The sequence below is a fragment of the Balaenoptera physalus genome (assembly GCF_965194825.1).
Source record: "Balaenoptera physalus genome assembly, chromosome: 13".
Classification (NCBI taxonomy): domain Eukaryota; kingdom Metazoa; phylum Chordata; class Mammalia; order Artiodactyla; family Balaenopteridae; genus Balaenoptera; species Balaenoptera physalus.
This window is the reverse complement of record NC_138892.1, coordinates 63,744,683-63,771,314: the sequence shown is the minus strand read 5'-3', so window position 1 is coordinate 63,771,314 and position 26,632 is coordinate 63,744,683. Positions and strand designations below refer to the sequence as shown.

The window sequence follows — 26,632 nt, the reverse complement described above, 5'->3', positions numbered from 1 at the left end:
GGAGGTGTGATTTTAAAAGGTACTGGTTTTTTACATTTCCTTTCTGATATTTGGATAAAGTTTTATATACATATTTCCTGACCTGGGCATTTGGGAGATAATGAGACTGGAATTTAATCCAGTCTTGGGAAAGGGTAAAAGAACCTTCAATGAAACGGAATAAGGCATTGTTTTGGGGGCCTGATGCAAACACAGAAAAGAGTCAAAAAGGTGATTTTCAGGACTTGAGAAGCAGCCTTGGATTTTATTTTGTGATTTAAGCCCGAGATGAATGGTATGAACCAGGATAGTCTAGAGGAAGGTGAGAGATCTGAAAATATCTGGGGAAAGCTTCTTGGAATAGGTAGAACCTGAGCTGAGTCTTGAAGGATGACAGGTGGGCTTTTCTTGGTTTAGCATTTTATTGTGGTATTTCCATGAAACCCCATCTACTTTCCACAGAAATAAAATATTTCAAGTAAATAATTGAATCATGAAATTATAATTTATTTTTCTTTGAAGATACTGCCCAAAGTTGGTATTTCTCTCACTTTTTGATTCTTGATTTCTTAATTGGTTTTTAACCAGATATCTTCAGAATGACATGTTCTGAAGAGCCACCATGTTTTTACACAATCAGTTCCTCTGCCTCAAATACCTTCCAACCCTATCCCCCAAGCACACCTTCAGGGAATTGTATATCTTTCAAGACCTAGCTGAAGTAGCACCCTTTCTTTGCTCCCACAGTACAGTGCTGTCTACTTTTCTCCTTATATTATAGCTCTTATTGTTTGTTTGTACTCTCAACCCCCTAATGCAGTCTCCTGCCCACAGAAGATACCTAATATGTGATTAATAGATGTGGTTAAATATAATAAGCTCTGAAATGTATTTTCCAGTATTAAGAACTCAGCTTTCTTACGTGCACAGGTATAATTATATTATGTTAATTGAATTTTTATTTGTTCTTAGATGTCATTAAGAGGATCTGCGCCAGTGACAATTGTACCTCTTCCTGGAGAGCAAGTACAGGTTCAGGGGGTCATCCAGACAGCTCAGTCTTCTGTAATTCACCCACCACACGTGCAAACGGTACAGAAATTCAAAGACTTAGTGGTTGAGAGAGGGGACTTTTGAACCCTGAGTCTCTGGACACACTGAAGTTGCTATAGTTATAATATTATAAAACAAGATAATAAAGTTGTCTTAGAAATTAGATTTTAGAACAAACGAGGCAAATAGAAAAGTTTTAGAACTTCTAGTTTCATGTATATACTACCCGATAAAAACATAAGGCAATTTTGGGAAGAAGTTATTGCTTAGAATTTAAGGAAATGAAAGATTTTCTGAAGGGAAAGCACCTTTTTATCCTAGTGGTATCCTTCATGAAAAAGAGAATTCTGAAGAAAGGGTGATGATGTGAGCGTTTTAGCAAACTAAGAAAGTACCTACCTTATGCTTTATGGTGATCAAATAAAAGAAGTTCTCTCATAGTAAAGTTCTTATTTATATCTGTCTACCTTCATATTTACACCTGACAACAGTAGGAAGGAAAAGGCCATCCTGGGTTCCTTTTCTTTTTACTCTTTCTCCCTATTTTATCTTCTGGCTCCTGTGAGTCTCAGAATGCCTTTGGTCATCTCTCATTTTTAGAAGCAGCTATCCTGGAAGAAAAGCTGCATAACTCCTTTTTTCCTCTTGAATGTATACAGTGTCTGGCAGTGTTGTCAGCTCTAGAGCTGCATCTTTATGTGTTTTTTGTTTTTGTCTTTGTTTTTGGTTTTTTTCCTATATGAAAGGTGACTGCTGCATGGATTTTTGAGTTTTTATATGACGATTTTACTCTTATTAGTGCTGTCATTAAAGAGAAATACTTGATCTTAGTTATAAGGAATCTCTTAGTTTTAGAAATTATTTTCTTACTTGAGTTCAGTGGGAGGCTTTGGAGTAAATTTAGGGACAGACAGGGAAAACAGCTACTATTTAGATTAGAAATGGCATATCTGTGGTGCATGAGGAAATACAGAAGTGACAGATCTTCCTTAATTATTACTTTATTATTTGTTACTGCAATTATTTCTTAATTATTACAGATTGTGATCCGTTCTTTCTTTCCTATCTAAAGATAAAGATTTAAGATACAAAAAAGTAGAAGTACACTAGAACTTGTTTTTGAAGGAGACTATAGAATGTAAAACAAGCTTCTCTGGAATTTAAGATCTAAGTCTAAATAGTTTAGGGGAAGGCCTTCTGTAGAGAGTAAGTAATGTAGAGAATTTATGTCCGTTCTAGAAGCCTGTTTTGTTTATTTTTTTTTTAATAAAGATGAAGTCAGGTGTCACAATGCAACTTCAGAAAAATGCTGAGAAATTTAAAACATTTTAAAAATTGAAAATAACTTGTTTCCTCAATTGTAAGATATTATAACTTAAACCTTGCATATGGTTATTGTATTAACTAGTTTTAATAGGTTTATTATTAACAAGAGTTAACATTTACTGTGTGCTTGCGCTGTGCCATGCACTAAGTGCTTTACATGTATTAACTCATTCAACTGTGAAGTGAGATACAGCTAATTATTACAGATATTTAAGTTGCATGTGTTTGTACCTGCCCTTGCCAGTGACCTCCACTTTACCAAATCTTAATGCTTGTTCTCAGTCCTTGTTTTACTTTACCTGCTAGCAGAATTTGACATGGTTGATTATTCTTTTCTCCTCAATACACTGTCTTCACTAGTTTCCCAAGGACACCTTGCTCATTTAATATTACTCATGGTGGCTTGTTCTTGGTCTCATTTGCTGGTTCCTCCCGTTCTTTCCAACCTCTTACTGCTAGAGTGTCCCTGGGTTTTGTCCTACATTTATCCCCTTATTGAGCTCACTGAGTCTTGTGGCTTTAAGGACTATCTAAAGAGCTGTGACTTCCAATATATGTCTAGCCCAGACCCCTTCCCTGACTCACAGGCTTGTATATTCAGCAGTCTCCTCAATTTCATTATCTAATAATTAAATATTGGTTGGATATCTGATAACATTTCAAAGTTAGCATGTCCGAAATCCAAATCAGATAGCATTAATGATAAAAAAAAACTTTGAATAATGTGCATCAGTATAGAGACTGATCTTTACAACTCTAGTGAAGTCGTATTGCTTTATTTGGGGGATAGACTTTCTTCTTTGTTCTGAGCCTGCTGTGTTGTATGTTCCTTTAGTTTGGGCTCCTGAAATAAACTTTCTCTTTTCCTTTTCCTTTTATTTCTTTCTTTTAGACCTTAGATTTAATGACAAAGGAATTTGGGTGGCAGAAGACAGATCATTTTTTCTGAAAGTAAAAATTAAATTTAATTCTTTTTCTACCTGCTTTGTTCATCATAGTAAAACCAGTTCTGTTTTTCAGGTATCATCTTTATCAGAAAGTGAAGAGTCTCAGGACTCATCTGACAGCATAGGCTCCTCACAGAAAACCCACGGGATCCTAGCACGGCGCCCATCTTACAGGTGAGTACTCGTGTCAAACCCCGCATGTGTTATATTACCGTATGAGTTGGAATGGTGCTGGCAAAGCAAATTATATCAAGAAGGAGCATGTGTTTGTATAGGAAGGGAAGTGTTAAGAGAGACAGGGCAAGATTTTTAAGGGCCCAAGTTGCTGTGCTGAAGAGGAATTTAGACTTATCTTCTGGCAAAATATTAGATATCCATATTTACTAACTTTAATAGTAATATGAAAGGGCTGTAGATTTTAAGAATTAAACTGCTTTGTGTTCCCTTTCTTAGCTTCCTAGCTCTGAGCCTTTGTCTTTCCCTTGTGTGTGTGTCCCTTTGTTGAAACACATTCTTCTACATTCTGCACATACTTTAGGCCTCATTTCCTCCTGGAAACCTTCTCTGTTTACTTTCTCTTCAGCCTCCCAAGACCAGGTTAGGTCTTTCTTCTGTGGCATCCTTTTACTAACCCCTGTTATAGTACTTATCTCATGCTACTGGAATTCCAGTTTATTTATGGGCATGGCCAGTGCATTATTATTTTTTGTCACCTCAGGGCCTAGCAGAATGACCAGATGAGAGTAGATGGATGCTTAATAATTACTTGTTGAATGAACAGAAAGCTGAAGTAGTACAAGTAACTGACAGAATGCTTTTGAAATAATCTGGGTGATTTCATGTAGGTAGTGTGGTATCTTTGGCATGGCTGGATCTGAGACACTTCTGTGGTAGAATTGACCAAACCTGGTGACCAGATGGTAGGAGGAAAGGGAGACAGAAAAGGATGAAATGCTCTTTTGAAACACATAGACAAATGCAGTAAGGTTTTCGATGTTATGAGAGAACTTTTTATAGGGTGTATTCATTCCTGCCTGACGGAAGAAGTAGGAAAGACTTCATAAAAGATGTAATTTAGTTCATCATCAATCTGATAAATTCTGAGAGCTTGGAGCAGGGAGGGGTTTTGTAAGGCAGGAAGAGAGCTTCTTAGGCTGAGGGAACAGTGTAATGAAAGGTAGATTGTGTGATATGAAAGAGGTTGGCCTGTTCTGGGAATTGGCAATTTAAGGTACAAGGAGGAAGGGGTGGTTTAGCAAGAAAAGGTAAACAGGAGCCACATTACTTAGAACCTTGTTACCATGTTAAGGAATTGGGACTCTACTGAATAAACAGTTAATGAACACAAAAAATTTTGTCTGAATTTTTGGGAGTTGAAAAATAAGCCTACTAAAATGAGCTCAATTTGAAACTATAAAAAAGTAATCCAGGGACTTACCTGGCTGTCCAGTAGTTAAAACTCCATGCTTCCACTGCAGGGAGCATGGGTTTGATCCCTGGTCAGGGAACTAAGATCCCACATACCATGTGGTGTGGCCAAAAAAAAAGTAATCCATTATGAAAGGAATTTCTCAGCCTTAGAAAGCAAGGTTCCAACCACGTAAGTTAATATAAACCTACATCTAGATATATCTTATGAAGCAAAATTGGAGGACACCAAAGATAAAAATAAGATCTTAAAAGCTTCCACAGAGAAAAGACAAATTACCTAGAAAGGAGTGACCATTAGGCTGACAACAGATTTTTGAATGGTAATATTAGAAGACAATGGACTAAAATCTTTAAATGCCAAGAGAAAGTAACAGTTGGCCTGGAATTATATACCCACCTGAACAATCACTCATAAATAATGGTGAAGTTAAAATCATTTCAAACTGATTTAAGAAATTACTAAAGGGTACATGTCAGGAAGAAGAAAATGAAACCAAACAAAAGGAACGTGAATATCAGAAAGAATGGTGAACCAAGACATTCATTTAAGTTACCATTGACTTTTTTAGAATAATACTAATAATGATTAATTTGGGTAGTTTAAAAACAAATGGAAAGAAATATATCAGGCAGAAATATATAAGACAGGAATGGTCTACTGGAGTCTTACATCGATTACCTTTAGACTTACCTTAGACTGTTAGAGGTAATTGGCAAAAGAATACAGATAAAAAGTTTAATTATTTCCAAATAGTGGGGCTCTTTCGGCACAAAACAGTTATTTAGCGCCTAGATAAAATAATTGTTAATGAATTGTGCATTTATAGGAAATAACAGAAATGTCTTATCAGCCTACCCTAATAAACATAAAACCATATACATACAGATACATGAGCTGAAACTAGAATGGGAAGCAGAAGCAAGCATGAAGACCAAGGTACACCCATTACTTTAGGTCTACTGCAGGAAGGAACTATGAACCTGAGATTTTTGTATTAAGCTGAGATCCCTACAGCAGGCTAGAGCACCTGAAACCAAGTTTCCCCAAGTTAAGCTTTCCGAATTACCAAAGATAAGATCAACCAAATATGAATTTACAGTCAGAAATCATCAAACATACAAAGAAATAAACCATTATAAGTGAGAATCAGCAGCAACAATATATAATGAACTCAATAAATGCAGAAAAAGTATCTGATAAAATTCAGCACCCACTCAAATTTTTAGCAAATAAGGAATAAAAATGGACTTTCCTAGCATATACAGACTTTGAGAACTGAACTATACATAGGACAGATCATAGCTCAAGTTCCAGACATGGTACACACATGGACCAAATCTGAATAGCACTGCATAGTCTTTGAAAACTAAACTGATGTTGGAACCATGACCCACAGAAGGCTTGTCAGAACTTGCAGCTTGGACACAACCAGGCTGATAGCCTGCTAAAACAAGAATATCAAGAATTCTCCATAGGATTTAAACAGGAGTCTAATATAATATTGAAAATGTCCAACATTACATGGCATACAAAGAACCTGGAAGAATCTTAACTTGTAAGGGAAAAGACTATAAGCAAATGCCATCTCCTAGATGACCCAGATGTTGGAATTATATGACAAAAACTTTAAAGGAGCTATTACTGAAGTGTTCTAACTAACAAGTAAGGGTGAATTCTCTTGAAATGCATGGAAAGATAGGAACTCTTAGCAAAATACAGAAGATATAAAGAGAACAAAATAGAAATTTAAGAGCTGAATACACTAACAGAAATAAAACCTCACTGGATGGATTCAATAGGAGAACAGAGATAAAGAGTTAGTCAACTTCAAAGATAGTTCAATGGAGATTATCCAATCTGAAGAATAGAGATTGGAAAAATTAACTAATTCTCAGGGACTTGTGAGACAATACCCAAAGATCTAAAACTGTGTCATTCGAGTTATAGAACAGAAAAATGTTGCAGAAAGAATACTTGTAGAAATAATAGCTGAAATGTTCCCAAATTCGGTGAAACCTACAAATTGAAAAAGCTTAGCAAATCTTAAACAAGATAAAACGCAAAGAAATCCCTGCCTAGACATATATCATAATCAAACTGCTGAAAAATAAAGACATAAGTATTGTGAGCAGCCAGAGAAAAATGACACTACTTATAAGGGCATGATGTGAATGATTATAGATTTCTCATCAAAAACTGTGCAAGCTAGAAGAAATGAAATAGCATTCTTAAAGTGCTAAAGAAAACTATTAATCCAGAATTCTCTATCTAGTGAAAGTAACCCTCAGAAATGGAGGTGAACTAAGTATTCTCAGATAAAGGAAAACTAAGAGAAATCATTGACAGCAGACTTGCTCTAAAATAACTGCTAAGAAAGTTCTTAAGACCAAAAGAAACTTGGAAGGTTAGGAATGAATAAAGGCAACAACAAGATCTGGGCAAATATAATGGACTACTCTCCTATTAAATTCTTTGAAATATGTTTGATGGTTGAAAAAAATGACACTGTCTGATGGGGTTTTCAGTGTAGGAAGTTTTAATATGTAAGACAACTACAACATAAATGGGGGAGGATAAAGAGATTTAATATGGTGGTAAAGTTTCTAAGGTTCACTTGAAGGGGTAAAATAGTGACTATAAATAGACTAGGCATCTATATTGTAACACCTAGAACAACTACTAAAGAAACTGTACAAAGAGATTTAGTCAAATATACAATAAATTAGAGTTTTGAAAAATCTTAACTCAAAAGAATGCAGAATTTTTTAAAAAGATAGCAAATAATAAAATGGTAGATCAACCAATATCAGTCGTTATGTTAAGACAGCATGACTTAAACTCACTAAAAGACAGAGATTATAAATAGACACAAAAATCCTCAAGAAAATATTAGTAAACCAAGTACAACAACATATAGATGGTATTATACACCATAATTGAGTACGATTTATCCCAGAGTGCAAAATTGGTTTAACATCTGAAAATCAATTAATGTAATACATCATATTTATAGAATAAAAACAAAAAACTTAGTCATCTGAACAGACACACAAAAAAGCATTTGATGAAATCCAGTACCCTTTAATGATAAAAATTCTCATCAAACAAATAGATGGGAGTTTCCTCAACCTGATAAAGTGCATCTACAAAAGCCCAGAGCTAACATCATATTTAATGGTGGAAGACTGAATGTTTTCCCCCCTAAGATCAGGCACAAGACAAGGCTGTGGATGTCTGCTCTCACTATTTCTACTTAACATTTTACTCAGGAAATCAGGCAAGAAAATGAAATGAAAGGCATATTGGAAAGGAAGAAATAAAAGTTTGCAGATGACAGTGATCTCATATATAGAAAATCCCAAAGGATCCACTAAAATAGAACTAATAAATAAGTTCAGCAGGGTTGTGGGATACAAAATCAATTGGTTTTCTATACACTAGCAATAAACAATCCAAGAATAAAATTAAGAAAACAGTCCTACTTAAAATAACATAAAATGTATAAAATAATACTTGAAATTAAATTTATAAATTCAAATTATATGAAACAGAAGTATAATACTTGTATACTGAAAACTACAAAACCTTGTTGAGAGACATTTTTTAAAAATCTAAACAAAAAGACATCACATGTTCATCAACTGGAAGACTAAATATTGTTAAGACAAATAACCCAGTTAAACAATGAAGAAAAGATTTGAATAAACATTTCTCCAAAGAAGATATACAAATGGCCAATATGTATGTGAAAAACTGATCAACATCATTTGTCATTAGGTAAATGCAAATCAAAATAATGAGATACGGGGCTTCCCTGGTGGCGCAGTGGTTGAGAATCTGCCTGCCAATGCATGGGACACGGGTTCGAGCCCTGGTCTGGGAAGATCCCACATGCCGCGGAGCAACTAGGCCCGTGAGCCACAACTACTGAGCCTGCGCGTCTGGAGCCTGTGCTCCGCAACAAGAGAGGCCGTGATAGTGAGAGGCCCGCGCATCGCGATGAAGAGTGGCCCCCACTTGCCGCAACTAGAGAAAGCCCTCGCACAGAAACAAAGACCCAACACAGCCAAAAATAAATAATAAATAAATAACAAATAAATGTTAATAAATAAATAAATAAATAAATAGCTACACTTATAAAAAAAAATAATGAGATACGACTTCAAACTTAGTAGGATGCCTAAAAAACAAAAACAAACAAAAAACCCATAATAGGTGTTGGTAAGGGGGGCAGTGGCTGTGGAAACAATCTGGCAGTTCTTCAAAATACTGAGTATACATACCTTATAAGCCATTACTACTATTGCTATATATATAAGCAAGAGAAATAAAAACATAATCAAAAGAAAATTGGCTATATTAATATCATACAAAATAAGACTTAAGAGCAAAGAAAATTATCAGAGATAAAGAGGGAGTCAGTTCACCAAGAAGACATAACAATCCTAAATATGTACGCATCTAACAACAGAGCTTCATAATACATGTATCAAAAACTTACAGAACTGAAAAGCAAAATAAATCCACAGTTATAGCTGAAAATTTGAGTACACCTACCTCAGTATCCGACAGAACTTGTAGCCAGAAATTCAGCAAGATTATAGAACTGAACAATACAATCAACCAGTCGGATCTAATTGACATTTTCAGAACACTTTACCCACGTGCACAAAGAACATTCACCAAGAAACACCACATCCTGGATCATAACAAACCTTAACAAATTTAGAAGAATTGAAATTATGCAAAGTTCTCATATTTGAATTAGACTAGAAGCCAGTAAAAGAAAGATAACAGGAAAATCTCCAAACATACGGAAATTAACACACTTAGAAATAATCCATGGACCAAACAGAAAATCTTAAGGGAAATTAGAAAGCACTGTGAACTTAATGAAAAATGAAAATATCAAAATCTGGAGCTGTAACCAGTGGGAAATAATTAGAGGAAAATTTACCTTATTAAATAAAAACTCATAAAAGAAGGAAAGTCTCAAATCAACAAGTTTCCACTTGAAGAAACTAGGGGAAAAACAAAATAAGCTCAAAGCAAGCAGGAGAAATGAAATAATAGAGATTAAGAGCAGAAATCAGGGAATTCCCTGGTGGTCCAGTGGTTAGGACTCCTCACTTCCATTGCCAGGGGCCCGGGTTTGATCCCTGGTCGGGGAACTAAGGTCCTGCAAGATGTATGGCATGGCCAGGGGGGAAAATAGAGCAGAAGTCAATGAACTTGAAAAAAGAAAACTAATAGAGATAATATAACTGAAAGGTGGTTCTTTGGGGGAAAAAGAATTAGTAAAATTGATAATCCAGTAGCAAGATGGGGGGAATGGTGAATATAAAGGGGAGAGTGGTCAGAGATGAGGTTGGAGAGGTCACAGGGACAAGTTATGGCCTTGTAGACTCTGTCATTTATTCTGATAGGGAGCCACTGCAGATGAGTGACCTATCTGACTGACATTTTAAAAAGATGACTGGTTGTTGATGACTGGTGTGGAGAATGGACTGTAGTAAGGGAAGGGCAGACTAAAGGAGGACCTGTTAGAGGCTACTGTTCAGTCAAGAGGTGGTGGCATGGACTGGGGTGCAGCAGTGGAGGTGATGAGAGTGGGTAAGATTCTGGATATATTTTCAAGATAGAGACAATGGGATTTGTTTATGAATTGGATAAAGGTTGTGAGAAAGAGAGAATGACTCCAAAATTTTTGAAAAACAGAGTCGATATTTACTGACGTGGGTAAGACTGCACGCGGTGGAAGGATACCTGACGTTAGATTTGGATGTATTAAGTCTGAGGTGCCTGTTGAGTGGAAGTATTCAATACACGATTGGATACAGCAGTTTCGAGTTAAGGAGAGACGCTGAGGAGACACCATTTGAGGGGTCATCAGTATACACAAGGTATTCAAGCCTGTGGGACAGATGAGCTCATTAGAAAGAATATAGATAGAGAAAGAGAAGTCCAAAAGACAAAGGTTCTCCAAGAATGAGGCAGGAGGATGAGGAAGAATGCAGAACAGTGGCAAATAACATCTCAAAATGTAGTAAAAATAAAGTAATATATATGGGAATGGTAAGCAACAATTTAGATAATGGTACTCTTTGAGGGGGGAGAAGAGCAGGGAAAGGAATTGGTAGTGACATTTTGGTGTATATGTAAGTTAATTCCTATTAAAAATGAGATATCTAAAGCAAATATGGCAAAATAGCATCTAATGATTCTTGGTACATGGTATGTGGGTATTTTATTTTCTGTACTTCTCTTTATGCTCAAAATGTTTCATAACTTGGGCTTCCCTGGTGGCGCAGTGGTTGAGAATCTGCCTGCCAATGCAGGGGACACGGGTTCGTGCCCTGGTCTGGTAAGATCCCACGTGCCGTGGAGCAACTAGGCCCATGAGCCACAATTACTGAGCCTGCGCATCTGGAGCTTGTGCTCCGCAACAAGAGAGACCGCGACAGTGAGAGGCCCGCGCACCGCGATGAAGAGTGGCCCCCCTTGCCGCAACTAGAGAAAGCCCTTGCACAGAAACGAAGACCCAACACAGCCATAAATAAATAAATAAATAGATAGATAGATAGATAAATAAATAAAGGAATTCCTTTAAAAAAAAAAGTTTCATAACTTAAAATTGAAAAAGAAGTGGCCACAGTATTCCACAGTCTCATGCGAGGCTGGCTGCTTAAGACCATGCAGGCAGCTTGTTAAATGGATTCTGGAGCTCTGTCCACTCAATCATTAGGGGTACCAGTTGGGAATCTGAATTCAGTAAACCTCTCCAGCTGATTCTGGTACATAAGCAGGTTTACAAACCACTGTGACAATTCTACAGATGGCTAACACAGAGTCCTATAGGACTGCCACCTCTCTTGCTCTCTGTGTGGGACTTCTGTTAGTACAATCTACACTTGCAGCTCTTGGTGGGAAGACTGTCCAGAGTAAAGAGACCAAGCTGGAGAAGGATCTTCAATGTGTGGTAAGAGAACAGCTGAAGGATCTAAAATTATTTGGCCTCCAATAAAGAAGACCTGTAGCAGCTGTCAAATATTGCAAAGTAGGGCATGGATATATTGGGCTGGCCAAAAAGTTCATTCGGGTTTTCCTGTGAGATGTTATGGAAAAACCCAAATGAACTTTTTGGCCGACCCAATTAGGGTAAAGCCTACTCTAGCTTCATTGGGTGGAATTAGCTGTGAGTCTAAATAAGGATGAGCTCTAACCATCCAAAAATTGAATAGTTTGCTTTTTGGAAGTTGTAGATGAATTATTCCTGGAAGTAGAGGCTGTTAGCAATGTTAGAGAATTCCTACACGGGCTGGAGGGTTAGCACAGATAACATGAAAGAGCCCTTTTAATGCTGAGGGGTTTTTTTTTTTCCTTTGTGATTCTTTTTTGTTATTGTTTTCACACAAGTAGTTCAGGTTTTCTGATTTTTCTACAATAAACACAGAATTCTTGAGTAAACATTTCTTTTTCCTTTTCTTTTTTTCCCCAGAAACAAATAATGCTCCCTCCATCCCCAGCTGTGTTTTGGAAGACCTTTCTTTTCAGCAAGGCATCTTTTTCCATCCCCTTATTCTTGCCATGAGTCCCTTTTTTTTTTTTAACCAAGTCTGAGGGATGCCTGTGGAATCAAATGTACTTCTTGTTAAAATAAGCAATTTTATTTATCACTGATACTCTGCATTTTTATAGTAGTATTTTTTTTGTACTTTCCATCAAAGTTAGGAAAATGGGCTTTTTCCCCCCCCCCCCAGTTATATATACATATATACCTTCTTTTTCATATTCTTTTCCATTATGGTCTATCACAGGATATTGAATATAGTTCCCTGTGCTATACAGTAGGACCTTGTTGTTTATCCATTCCATATATACCAGTTTGCATCTGCTAACCCCAAACTCCCAATCCATCCCTCTCCCACCTCACTCCCCCTTGACAACCACCAGTCTTTATAGTAGTATTTTTTTTTTATTTTAATTTTTATTTTTTGGCCACGCCACGTGGCATGCAGGATCTTATTAGTTCCCCAACCAGGGATCGAACTGTGCCCTGTGTAGTGCAAGCGCGGATTCTTCCACTGGAACCACTGGACCGCCAGGGAAGTCCAAAATTTAATCTTTTTAAATAAAGGTCACTGACACTATTTAGAAAATGAATAGTACTTTGTTAATTAATGAAATACCTCACAATGGAGCCATCTCTCCTGTAGGGGAAGGAGACATTTTATACCTCTGCAAGGGCCTTGTATATTGAAAGGCACTCTGTATGGGTATTTGCTCAGTGTCTCTTTTCAGGTCTTCATAAACTAAAATATAACCAGCCTGCTAATAAACAAAGTCTAATTTGTGCTAAAACACAGTATGTGCTAAACAAAGGATTCCTTGACACAAGAGTTTAGGTGTCTACCAGATTACTGTATTTTTAACCTGAGATTAAAAAGGTTTAGTAATTTCTTTGTAAAGCTGTCCTCATCACCAACATTAATAATAGAGTTCTGTTTTTCACAGAAAAATTTTGAAAGACCTATCTTCTGAAGATACACGGGGCAGAAAAGGAGACGGAGAAAATCCTGGAGTTTCTGCTGTCACTTCTATGTCTGTTCCAACTCCCATCTATCAGACTAGCACCGGACAGTACAGTACGTATAGGAATAAATTTCCCACCCGGTAGACACACAAAAACTAACCTTTCTGTTTGAAGAAGTGGTGTGTAAACTGTCATACTTTAATAGTGATGATTATTAAGGGATAACATTTTGAGCCAGAAATAATGCAAAGTTCTTTTTCAGTATTATCTCATTTATTCCTTACAACAACTTTGTGAGGTGGGCAGTTATCAATTTATGAGGGAACCGAGGCTTAGAGAGTCAGATAATATCCCTGAAGTCACACAGCTTGTAAGTGATACACGGCTTGTAAATGATATACTTACTTCAGAGTATAAGTCGGTGAGTTTTGACAAATGCATGGAGCTGTCTAAGCACCACCACAATCAAGACACTCCATCACCCCAAGAAATTCACTTGTGCTGTGTCCGTTTGTAGATAATCTCTCCCTCCTCTCCTAACCCCTGTTCTTCAAGTTTTATTGGTGTCCCACCTGACCACCTCTCACCATCTCCAGTCATCCTCTCCACCACCTCAGTCTACACTCTCATCTGAATTACTGCAGTATCCGATTGGTCATCTTGCTTCCATTCTTGCTCTAATACTTTTCCATATCTCAGCCAAAGCAATCGATTTAAAATGTCAATTAGATCACACCATTTTTGCTCAGAATCTTCCAGTGACTTTAGAATAGGTCCCACAAGGCATTACATTCAGGATCTGGCTTTGCCTGCCACTCTGATCGCATCTCCTGCCACTTGATGCCATTCTGGCCACACAGACTCTCTTGCTGCTCCTTATAACGCACGGGGCTTGTTCCTGCCTCAGGGTCTTCGGAGGTGTCCCCCCACTGCCTGCGCGTCCTTCACCCAGATCCTCACACGCCGTACACCCTCACCTTTCACAACTACATATAAATGCTATAAAGTACAGTAGCTTAATTATAGGATGGATATAAGCATAGGTTAGCTTATTTATGATCTGTCCTCAAGGAATATAAGTTCACAACTATAACCTTGGCATACAGGGCCTGGCGCACGTAGGCTTTCATTAAAATGTGTTATGAATGTATGATTTTAAGAATATATATAGAATATTTCTGTGAGGACACATAAGAAACTGGGAATAGCGGTTGCAAGGAAGGAAATTTAGGAGCAGAGATCAGAGGCAATTGGGAGGTTCACTTTTCATTTTCAACAAAACTGAATTTTTTTTTTTAATCATATACATGTATTGCTGTTTCCAAAAAAATTTTTTTAAGGCAGCATATTAGCAAGTTAAAAGTTATGATAGGGCTTCCCTGGTGGTGCAGTGGTTGAGAATCTGCCTGCCAATGCAGGGGACACGGGTTCGAGCCCTGGTCTGGGAAGATCCCACATGCCGCGGGGCAACTAGGCCCGTGAGCCACAACTACTGAGCCTGCGCGTCTGGAGCCTGTGCTCCGCAACAAGAGAGGCCGCGATAGTGAGAGGCCCGCGCACCGCGATGAAGAGTGGCCCCCACTTGCCGCAACTGGAGAAAGCCCTCGCACAGAAACGAAGACCCAACACAGCAATCAATCAATCAATCAATAAATAAAATTTTTTTTAAAGTTATGATATATTAAATGGTTTATTCTAAACCCATTAAAAATTAGAATTATGAAAACTACATAGAAACTTGGGCTAATATTTCATATGATGTTACAACTGAAGTAAGTGTAGTACAAGTCATATTTAGGGCAGCACGATCCAGTAGAACTTGATGATGCAGATGTTCTGTATTTGCCTTGTCCAGTACAGCAGCTGCTGAACTGTGTGTGAATACTGAGCACGTGACATGTGGCTGGTGAGACTGAGGAACTGAATTTTTTATTTTAATTTTAGTTAATTTAAATAGCCATGCGTGGCTCATGGCTACTGTATTGAACAGTACAGTTGAGTTCCTTAAAAGAAGTAAATTCAACCAGGTAAATACACATGTTAAGCAAGTACAGGAAGATATGTTGCAAAAACAAAAACATTCTGTATTAACATATATATTTAACATCAAAAGATGTGTATCTATAATGTGTGTAAATAAACCTATTTGATATTTATATATCAATCTGTGTGAGCATAGGAAAAGATCAGGAAGGTTGTGCACCAAAATAATGTTTACCTCAGGAGGGGGGTGGGGAGTGGACAGTGGAATAAATAGGGATAATGGGACTTTTTATTTATATATTTATATAAATATATTTGTATATGTATGTAATGTGCGTTGCAGGGAAGGAGATTGAAAGTAATTCCTAGTATAAGTTTAAAACAAATCTCTGAATCTAAAAAATTTTAATGTCTTTACTTCTAAAGTCATTTTATAAATTAAAGTATATGGGAATATTTGTTGTCTGGTAGTAGGGAAAGGATAAGGGTAATCAGAAACAGTGGTCACCACTAGAGACTGGAGCTAAGAAAAGAGTATGAAGATTTACTTTTTCATTATGTAACCTTTTATGCTTTTTGAATTTTCTTCCATAGGCACACTTATCTATTCAAAAATATTTTAAAATACAATCTTTTTAATGCTTTTAAATAAAAATTACAAAGTATGTTAATATTTCCTTCTACTTATTTTTCCTTTAAAAGTTAGTCATTGGTGGTACCCTCTTCTAATGGCCCAAAACTGCTGTGACAACAGTAACAATTAGCATGGAATGCTCTATAGAGCCCAAAATGGGTTTTGACCAATCAGTTATTGTACAATTTGAGACTAAATTTAAGATTAGTGCATCTGAAATACAAAATTTTCTGAAGAAATGCCGTTTTACTTGTTTTACATATAGCTCACCCAAAGTAGTCAACAGTTATCAAGTGGAATTGCATTTAAACCTGTTTTAATAAATAGCAAATTTTTTTTTGCCAATCCTTTGTCATTAGTGTGTTGTACAGCCTTATATTAGCTATGTTCTCTCTTTGGTTAAAGTTGCCATTGCCCCAAATGGAGCCTTACAGCTGGCCAGTCCAGGCACAGATGGAGTACAGGGGCTTCAGACATTAACCATGACAAATTCAGGCAGTACTCAACAAGGTACAACAATTCTCCAGTATGCACAGACCTCTGATGGACAGCAAATACTTGTGCCCAGCAACCAGGTGGTTGTACAAAGTAAGTTTGCTTAAGTATCTATGGAAAGCATCGCAAAGTACTTTCAAAGACACTTACAAATTAACTCATTCTTTTGACCACACAGCTGCATCAGGAGATATGCAGACGTATCAGATCCGTACCACGCCTTCAGCTACTTCGCTACCACAAACCGTGGTGATGACATCTCCCGTAACCCTTACATCTCAGACAACTAAGACAGATGACCCCCAACTGAAAAGAGAAATAAGGTTGATGAAAAATAGGTAGGTAGTAAAATTATACTATCAGAATGGGTAATGTTTTTATAAATCTCAAAATATAACCAGATATTAACTGAGATTGTATATTAGAAATAAGGAGAGGGGATTATATCAACATTATTTTAACTGAGTGTTAGATTATGTCTAGTACATTTCCAGTGGATCAGTGAGTCCCTTTGCATAGTTTCTTTATTTAATATATGACCTAGAGTTCTTCCATTTTTATTGTATCCTTTGAATAGCACTGTTAAGCAGAACTTTTCAGACAATATATTTTGTTCTTATTCAGATGACAGAGTTAAGTGAAAATAATAATTTGCTGCTTGCTGTTGACTAGAGTAAGAATAGGCAAGAATTAGTAGGATTCTGCATAATACCTAATATACTTCTGGATACAGAATTGCTCTTAAAAATGAATTTTGATCATGAAATATAGTAGTCATTTAACCCCCAGAAACATTTCTGTTTGTTTTAAATCTATTTTAAACATTGTTATATGCACTACATATACATCAGGCATTAAAAATCACTAGTTCTTTGAGAAAAAGAATATGATGGGTAGCCTTCTGCAGTGTGTTCAAGGGAAAAGAAAAGACACCAATAAACTATATTAGAAACAAAAAAGGGTAAATAGCCACAGATACAACAAATTTTTAAAATTATAATAAGGTTCTATTTTCAGGTCCTCTCCAATAAGTTAGAAAATTAGAATAAAGGATAATTTTCTAGAGCAATTAAAATTACCATAAAAGGACCAGATGGATACATTTAATTACTTCAAGATAAAATGTTTCTTTACTAAAAACAAGAGGAAGCATAACTGTAAATGACTTGGTAACAAGGCAGGGACCATCTGTTGTTTTGGAGGTTCCAACAAATACAAGTAAATGAAGTAAGTTATGTAAATATTAGAAAAGAATTGTATCTCATTGCTGATGATATGACTTTGTACCTAGGAAACCCAAAAGACTTGTTAAAAATTACTAGAGTGTGACTTCTCTTTCTGACAGTGTAACCTCAGCTACATAATAAAAGCTTGATGAACTATAAAAACCATCCTCTTAAATGACTGGATGAGCATGCAGAAAGTAAGATAAATCTATTGAGGTTAGACGCGCGAACCAGAAGCCCAGGACCATGATGTTAAATAAGCACTGAAGCAGCCCCTGTATATCCTAGGGATAAATTCAGATCTTTGTAATTGGTATAGCTTTGGTATGCAGAGGAGACTAGGGACAGAGCCTGGGGCCTCTGCAGGCTGGAGAACTGGATCACAGATTATTTTTCATGAGGTCAAGACCCAAGAAGTACTACATCCATAAGCTGAGAATTGTAATTTAAAAAATTAGTGCCCCCAACTGGAGACAGCTAGTGCCCCCAATTGGAGAAAGCAACCTCAACACAGGCTCCAATTTATTCCCATACATTGAGTTCTAACAAATATAAGTTGAAAAATCAGACTACCCAAGGAATTAGGCCTCCATTATATGTGCCAACCCCTTAGGCAACTGTCAGTCACAAAAAATTATTTCCATTTTTTTGAGATGAAGAAACTGAGGCCTAGAGAAGTTAAGTTACTTGACCAAGGTTACACTGCTCAGTAACTGATAGAGGTAGTAGGGTTTAAATTCATGGGTCCAAATTTTAGGGTCCAAAGTCTTAGGGAATACCACACTGCCTTTCAGGAGCAAGAGTCAGCAGAAAGAGCAGATGACAGAATGAGTTTTGTGAAGTCTTCAGTAATCTAATGGAGAGAGGGAAAGAAATATGTCTTTTGTATTTAAAAAAAGGATGTCATAAATCATCAAAGCTCAAGAGACTATAAAAATGATAAAAATTGGAGAGGAAAAATAAAACTATTATTATTAGCAAGGATATATTCATCTGCTTAGAATATACAGGAAAATCATCTGCAAACTATTTGAAATTGAAAAAGAACCAGTTCTTTTCAACATTTGTACCAGAAGCCCTTGCCAGTTTAGTAAAACAGGAAAAGCGGGGGGGGAAATTACAAGGATTTAAATGAAAACAATAGAAACTATTACTATCTTTTATATGATTGCTTGATTTAAAAAAAAACAAACCAAATGGACTTAGAGAAAAATTATTGTAAGTAATGAGTTTATAAGGTTACTAGATATAAAATCAGTTTTCAAAAATCAACTGTATTTCTTCACATAATCAATAAAGAGTTTGGTAAATAATTATTAAAAAGATATCATTTATATTACCAATAAATAAAATATGTGAGAATAAATCTAACAAAAGCTGTCCAGGACATTTACGGAAAACATTGTAAAATGTTTTTGAAAGACATTAAGGAAGATCTAAATAAATGGAGAAATATACTATGTCCATAGATATGGAAACTCAGTATTATAAAGATGACTATTTTTCCCCCCAATTGATCCATAGATTCAATGCAGTTCCAATCAAAACCCAAACAGGTTGTTTGAAGAACTTGACAAGTTGATACTAAAATTTGTAGAAGAGTAAAAAGGGCCAAGAGCAGCCAAAATATTCCAGACAAGAATAAGGTGAGGAGATATCAAGTTTTGTTTAAAGCTGTGGTAATTCAAATCACGTGATATTGGCATTGAGATAAACAAAATCACCAGTGAAATAGAGTAGGGAGCTCAGAAACAGATCTGTGAATACATGAAACCCTGGTAGGGCAGATTATTGGGGGAAGGAGGGACTCCAATAAATGGTGCTAAGATAGTTATTTATATGTGAAAAAAAATATTGGATTTCTTCCTCACACCATACACAAAAATCATACTAAATGGATTAAAAACATATATGTGAAAGGTGAAATTTTAAAAACTTTTAGGTGAAAATGTATAATCTCATGGTTTCAAGTATAAGGAAGATTCCTTAAAACAACACACATAAACACAAAAAAATTAACATGAAAAATTGATGAATCCTCATTAAAATGAGTAACTTCTTTTCATCAAAAGATAAAGTGAGTGAAAATATAAGCTTCAGACCTATAGAAGATATTTGCAACATATCTAACCAAAAACAAACAGATTTGTTTGAAAAAATATAAAGATCTTCTGAATTAATAAGAGAAGTACAACCCAACTGAAAAAATGTTGAATATATTTTTGAAATGATACTGACACAACTCCACATCTGGAAGAAAGTTAAATTGGACTCCTATTTTATACCATATACAGAAGTAATTGCAGATGGATTAAAGACTTAACTGTGAAAATTAAGCAATAAAATCTTTAAGATAAAATTTAGAGAGAAATACATAGTGTATCACATTTTAATCTAAGCCAAGAAAAAGACTTAAAAAAAGAGCATTTATTGCATTAAGAAATAAAAATATCAGAAATCAAGTGGTAGATTAGAAAATAATGTAGAAACAGATAAAGGGTTACTATGTATAATGTGCTGAGAGTTCTTAGGTTGTTCATCTTTCAAATAATTTCTAATTGTAAAATGGGCCAAAAGTATGAATGGAAAAGGGTATGAATAGGCAAATTATGTAAGAGCAGATCCAAAAGACCGTTAAATTTTTGAGAATATGCTCAATCACACTAGTAGTTAGGGAAGTGAAAATTAATTAACAGTGAAATGTCCACATGGCAAAGAACTGTGTACCAGTATATCAATAGAAACATCATTAAAATAGTATGTGTAAAAAACGCCAGTTGCAGATAATATCTACAGTCCATAGTATAAAAAATACTCAAAATAATACTTTTTACTTCTATATGTATGTAAAACTTGAATGTGAATCCATAGAAATATTCTAATAGGACACGTATAAAACTGAGAATGAAAGCACTGTTTGTAATTAAAACTCAATAAATAAAAATTAGAGAATCTATGTGCCAAAGTTAATAAGAGGACCCATAAATTTCATTTCTTGGTATTTATCCAAGAGAAATGGGACATATGTTCACAAAGAGACTGGCACAAGAACATGCATAGCAGCTAAAACTAGAAAACAGTCCAAGAGAATGGATCAACAAATTGTAATGATATTCATACAGTGGAATATGCCCAACAATATAAAGGAACAAACCACTGCACAGTAACACAGATAAACCTCAAAAATATACTGAGTGAAAAGAGATCAGACACAAGAGTACATTCTGTATGACTCTGGTATCTGAAGTTCTAGAATAGGAAAAATTTCATCATCTATGGTGATAAAAATCAAAACAGTAGTTGCTTGGGGAGATGAACGGGCATGAGGGAACTTTCTGGGGCAATAAAAATGTATGCCTTGATGGGTGGGTGGGTTATACAGGTATATGCATTTGCCAAAACTGATTGAATTCTGCACTGAAGATCATTGTGTTTCACTGTATATAGATGATACCTTAATTTTTTTTAATGAGGAAAAAAATGATGACCAGGGAAGATTACTGAAGTGCATTTACCATTTAAGGAATGTGAACTTTTTTCTAACATTGGTTTTTTTAATGCTTACATTTAGAGAAGCTGCTCGAGAATGTCGCAGAAAGAAGAAAGAATATGTGAAATGTCTGGAAAATCGAGTTGCAGTCCTGGAAAATCAAAATAAAACTCTAATAGAAGAGTTGAAAACTTTGAAGGATCTTTATTCTAATAAAAGTGTTTGATTCTTAAGAAAGAAAATATTTTTGTGGACTTGCTGAAAAATTAGACGGATTTCTTTTCTTTTTTAGTGGAGTTTTATGAATTAAAAGGTCAAAAATGAAGCTTTTTATTTAGGCTTTTGCAACTCAAAGATAAATATCTTACACAAGAGATCTGGTGACAGAGGATAAAGTGGAAAAAGACCTCAAGGAGGTTACTGGCACAACTGGAAGCTCTGTAAAAATTAGACATACTCAAGAAACAAGAAATGAACTTTCACAAATTCAAATTTTCTAAATAACAATAGTTGTCAATATTCCAAAAATGGCAGATAAGATGAAATTTGATAAATCAGATTTTTAAAAATAAATCATTTACCCTATAGGTTTGCATTTCTTACTGTTTCCTAAAACTTACCTTTTTCAATTGTGTGTGTGTGTGCTATTTCTGCCAATAAATTCTAAATTACAAATAGAAAAAAGCTAATATACAACTAAATATATAAATTTTGTGTTCTGATTATGTATACTTGCTCTATCATCAGGTCTTAAATGGGTTTTTAAAAGTTTGTTTATTGGATTTGAGAGGATTTTGAGACTGGGTTAACTATTTTTGAGGCCTTGTCCTAAAAGGCATCTAAGGTACATGAATGGAGTGTGGTGATTTTGTAACATTTTTTTATCAGAATGGAAACAGAATTGTTTAAAAGTTTGATACTTTTAAATGGTTTGTTTTCTGGTTACTCTGGGAATGGTGATTTTTCTACAAATATTTAATAAATTGTTTTTTGATTCTATATTCTGTATGCAGTTAAATATACATTACTTATTCTGTTGTGCTTTAATAGAATGGAATGTTTACAGGCCCTTGAGATGTTGTTAGAGTATTTTAAAAACCTTCTGAAGATGCATACCAAAGTTTTCCAAGAGGATTTTGTAATTGGTTTAATGTAAGGTTTATCAGATTCTAAAATAGTACAGTTACTAAGGCAATTTTATGTTAGAGACTATTTTGTAATGTAGTGAATGGTACATTTATAAGAAATGTGACTGCCAATATATTTTTATAGCTAATCTTTATAAATTCTAAAGTTGAGTTTTTAATGATTATTTTAAATGTTTATATAGTTTGTTAGTAAAAAATATTTTGCATCTCAAAGTATCATTTTTATATTATAGGAAGTAAAGTTTCCAGATTGGCTAATATTTGAATTGTAAGTTTTGTATGCAGTTTATCCAGAGTTCAAAAATGCTGTCAGCACACCAGTGTTTAACCTCTGTATTCCAATTTGTATACACTTTGAAATTGTACTGCAAAACTATTGTGTGCTTCTTATACAATATGTATCATATTGTTGTCTATGAAATTAAAGGACATTTGATAAAATTAAGTTTGCTGAATGTAAAATATATTGCTTGATATATGAATGACAAGCTTCCTGATAGCCATTGTGTTAATTATACTAACTATAGTGCATTTCTAGTTTTAAAATGAGGATAAGTTTACAAATCTGGGCTACACAACCTATTTTAAGAAGGGGATATGTTGTTTATATGTTTTGATTCAGTCAGAACCAATTATAACAAACTGAAGATAGATAGCTAAATATTTTGTTCTACAAGTGTTTGTTTAGGACATGGTTAAGGAGCCTGTCATGTAGAAGTCTTAATAGATAAATTTGTGATTAATCCTAGTAAAAATTTTCATTAACAGCATCTTTTAAAATGGGATTTTTGTTGACTTGGCAGCAGTTTATGTAAAGAAAGATAAAGTTTGATCACCTGTGGGATTACTTACATCCCTGTCCTGTGTAAAGCCGGAGTCTCAAAATAGTAACCCATTAGGCTAAAGAATATTAAGAGGTATGGGGTCAGTGGGTTATATCCAGAGTGTTTTAAAAGATAATATATTGGGTAGGTGTTGTGTTTGGCTCCAGTAGCCTAGCTCTTAGTACCTTAACAACTGGCATCCACACATATTTGTAAATTCTCCACAGCCTACATATTGCTGGTGTAGGGCCTTGCTCACTAGATCATGTTACCTAGTTTAGCTATATGTAACAGGCATGGGCAAGCCACTGAGGATTCCATAAATGCATACCAAATTATCTTCCTAGATGTTTTTCTAATTTGAATTCATTGTGGGGCTTATGACACTTTAAAGGTGATTGATTGATTGATTGTAGTACAAACCTGAAATTATTAGACTTCAGAAATTCATCAGACCAAAGAAATTAGTTCCTTAGTTCAATTTACTATTTTAAATAAATTATCAATTTACTAATTTGTTATATCGATGGAAGTACATTATTGCCCAAGAACACATCTTGAGCATATAAAATATGATAACCCTTTAATTTTATTGAACAGAGCAGGGGTCCCCAACCCCCAGGCCATGGACCGGTACAGGTCCATGGCCTGTTGGGAACCAGGCCACACAGCAGGAGGTGAGGAGCGGGCAAGTGAGCGAAGCTTCATCTGTATTTCCAGCAGTCCCCATCGCTCACATTACCTCCTGAGCTCCGCCTCCTGTCAGAATCTAATGCGGCAGCATTAGATTCTCATAGGAGCACAAACCCTAATGTGAACTGCGCATGCGAGGCATCTAGGTTGCGCGCTCTTTATGAGAATCTAATGCCTGATGATCTGAGGTGGAGCTGAGGCAGAGATACTAGCGCTGGGGAGTGGCTGCAAATACAGATTATCATTAGCAGAGAGGTTTGGCTGCACAGAGACCATAATAAATCAATTGCTTGCAGACTCATATCAAAACCCTATCAGTGAGTGGCAAATGAAAACAAGCTCAGGGCTCCCACTGATTCTGCACTATGGTGAGTTGTATAATTATGTCATGTATTACAATGTAATAATAATAGAAATACAGTGCACAATAAATGTAATGTGCTTGAATCATCCCAAAACCATCCCCCCCAGGGTCTGTGGAAAAATTGTCTTCCACGAAACCAGTCCCTCAGGCCAGAAAGGTTGGGGACCACTGGAATACAGCATAAAGAATGGGCATGTTCTAGAGCTTTGGAAATCTTACCATATACGTTTAGTCATTCAGCAGTTATTATATTGAAGTTACTAGTTAAACCTGTGTTTTTCTCCAGTTAAAATGTATTATGCCTTGGACACTACATAATGATTAAGAAAAAGACATAACAATTGTAGATATTTATGCACCCAACATAGGAGCACATCAATACATAAGGCAAATGCTAACAGCCATAAAAGGGGAAATCAACAGTAACACAATAATAGTGGGGACATGATTATTTTAAATGTTTATATAGTTTGTTAGTAAAAAATATTTTGCATCTCAAAGTATCATTTTTTAACACCCCACTTACACCAATGGGCAGATCATCCAGATAGATAGAAAATTAATAAGGAAACACAAGCCTTAAATGACACATTAGACTAGATGGACTTAATTGATATCTTCAGGACAGTCCATCCAAAAGCAGCAGAATACATTTTCTTCTCAAGTGCACACGGAACATTCTCTAGGATAGATCACATCTTGGGTCACAAATCAAGCCTTGGTAAATTTAAGAAAATTGAAATCATATCAAGCATCGTTTCCAACCACAACACTATGAGATTAGATAGCAACTACAGGAAAATAAAGTGAAAAAACACAAACACATACAGGCTAAACAATACGCTACTAAGTAACCAAGAGATCACTGAAGAAATCAAAGAGGAAATCCAAAAATACCTAGAAACAAATGACAACGAAAACACAACCACCAAAACCTATGGGATGCAGCAAAAGCAGTTCTAAGAGGGAAGTCTATAGCAATTCAATCCTACTTCAAGAAACAAGAAAAATCTCAACCTAACCTGACACCTAAAGCAATTAGAGAAAGAACAAAAAACAAACCAAAAAAAACCACCCCCAAAACAAAAAAACACCCCACACAGTTAGTAGTAGGAAAGGAATCATAAAGATCAGAGCAGAAATAAATGAAAAAGAAATGTAGAAAACAACAGCAAAGATCAATAAAACTAAAAGCTCATTCTTTGAGAAGATAAACTAAGTTGATAAACCATTAGCCAGAATCATCAAGAAAAAAAGGGAGAAGACTCAAATCAATAAAATTAGAAATGAAAAAGGAGAAGTTACAATGGACACCACAGAAATACAAAGGATCATAAGAGACTACTAGAAGCCACTATATGCCAATAAAATGGACAACCTGGAAGAAATGGACAAATTCTTAGAAAAGTACAACCTTCCAAGACTGAACCAGGAAGAAGTAGAAAATATGAACAGACCAACCAAAAGCACTGAAATTGAAACTGTGATTAAAAATCTTCCAACAAACGAAAGCCCAGGGCCAGATGGCCTCACAGGAGAAGTCTGTTAAACATTTAGAAAAGAGCTAACACCTATCACTCTCAAACTCTTCCAAAAAACTGCGACAGAAAAACTCCCAAACTCATTCTACGAAGTCACCATCACCTTGATACCAAAACCAGACAAAGATACTACAAAAAAAGAAAATTACAGACCAATATCACTGATGAACATAGATGCAAAAATCCTCAACAAAATACTAGCAAACAGAATCCAACAACACAGTAAAAGGATCATACACCATGATCAAGTGGGATTTATCCCAGGGATGTAAGGATTCTTCAATATATGCAAATCAATTAATGTGATACACCATATTAACAAATTGAAGGAGAAAAACCATATGATAATCTCAACAGATGCAGAAAAAGCTTTCAACAAAATTCAACACACATTTATGATAAAAACTCTCCAGAAAGTGGGCATAGAGGGAACCTACCTCAACATAATAAAGGCCATATATGGCAAACCGACAGCAAACATTATTCTCAATGGTAAAAAAACTGAAAGCAAGTCCTTTAAGATCAGGAAGAAGACAAGGATGTCCACTCTCGCCACTATTATTCAACATAGTTTTGGAACTCCTAGCCACGGCAATCAGAGAAGAAAAAGAAATAAAAGGAATCCAAATTGGAAAAGAAGAAGTAAAACTGTCACTGTTTGCAGATGACATGATACTATACACAGAAAATCCTAAAGATGCCACCAGAAAACTACTACAGCTAATCAATGAATTAACTAAAGTCACAGGATACAAAATTAATACACAGAAATCTCTTGAATACCTATACACTAACAACAAAAAAATCAGAAAGAGAAATTAAGGAAACAATCCCATTTACCATTGCAACAAAAAGAATAAAATACATAGGAATAAACCTACCTAATGAGGCAAAGGACCTGTATGCAGAAAACTGTAAGACACTGATGAAAAAAATCAAAGGTGACACAAACAGATGGAGAGAT

The 26,632-nt window shown here is 35.5% G+C and overlaps 1 protein-coding gene across 11 annotated transcripts in view; it reads left to right on the top strand.

Annotated features, from left to right (window-relative positions):
• The window catches only part of ATF1 (activating transcription factor 1), a 61,739-nt gene extending 39,048 nt beyond the window's left edge, over positions 1–22,691 (top strand). For 5 of the 11 annotated variants that reach the window (XM_082421468.1, XM_082421467.1, XM_082421464.1 and 2 more), the window contains 6 exons: positions 952–1,071; positions 3,379–3,479; positions 13,252–13,382; positions 16,293–16,475; positions 16,561–16,720; positions 21,180–22,691. In XM_082421468.1, coding sequence (XP_082277594.1) covers positions 952–1,071; positions 3,379–3,479; positions 13,252–13,382; positions 16,293–16,475; positions 16,561–16,720; positions 21,180–21,324 — 840 coding nt within the window. In that variant the 3' untranslated portion in view covers positions 21,325–22,691. Of the gene's footprint in view, positions 1–951; positions 1,072–3,378; positions 3,480–13,251; positions 13,383–16,292; positions 16,476–16,560; positions 16,721–19,132; positions 19,255–21,179 lie in introns of all 11 variants that reach the window. The other 6 variants (XM_082421465.1, XM_082421473.1, XM_082421470.1 and 3 more) reach the window with 4 other exon arrangements.
• Positions 22,692–26,632: the final 3,941 nt, after the last annotated feature.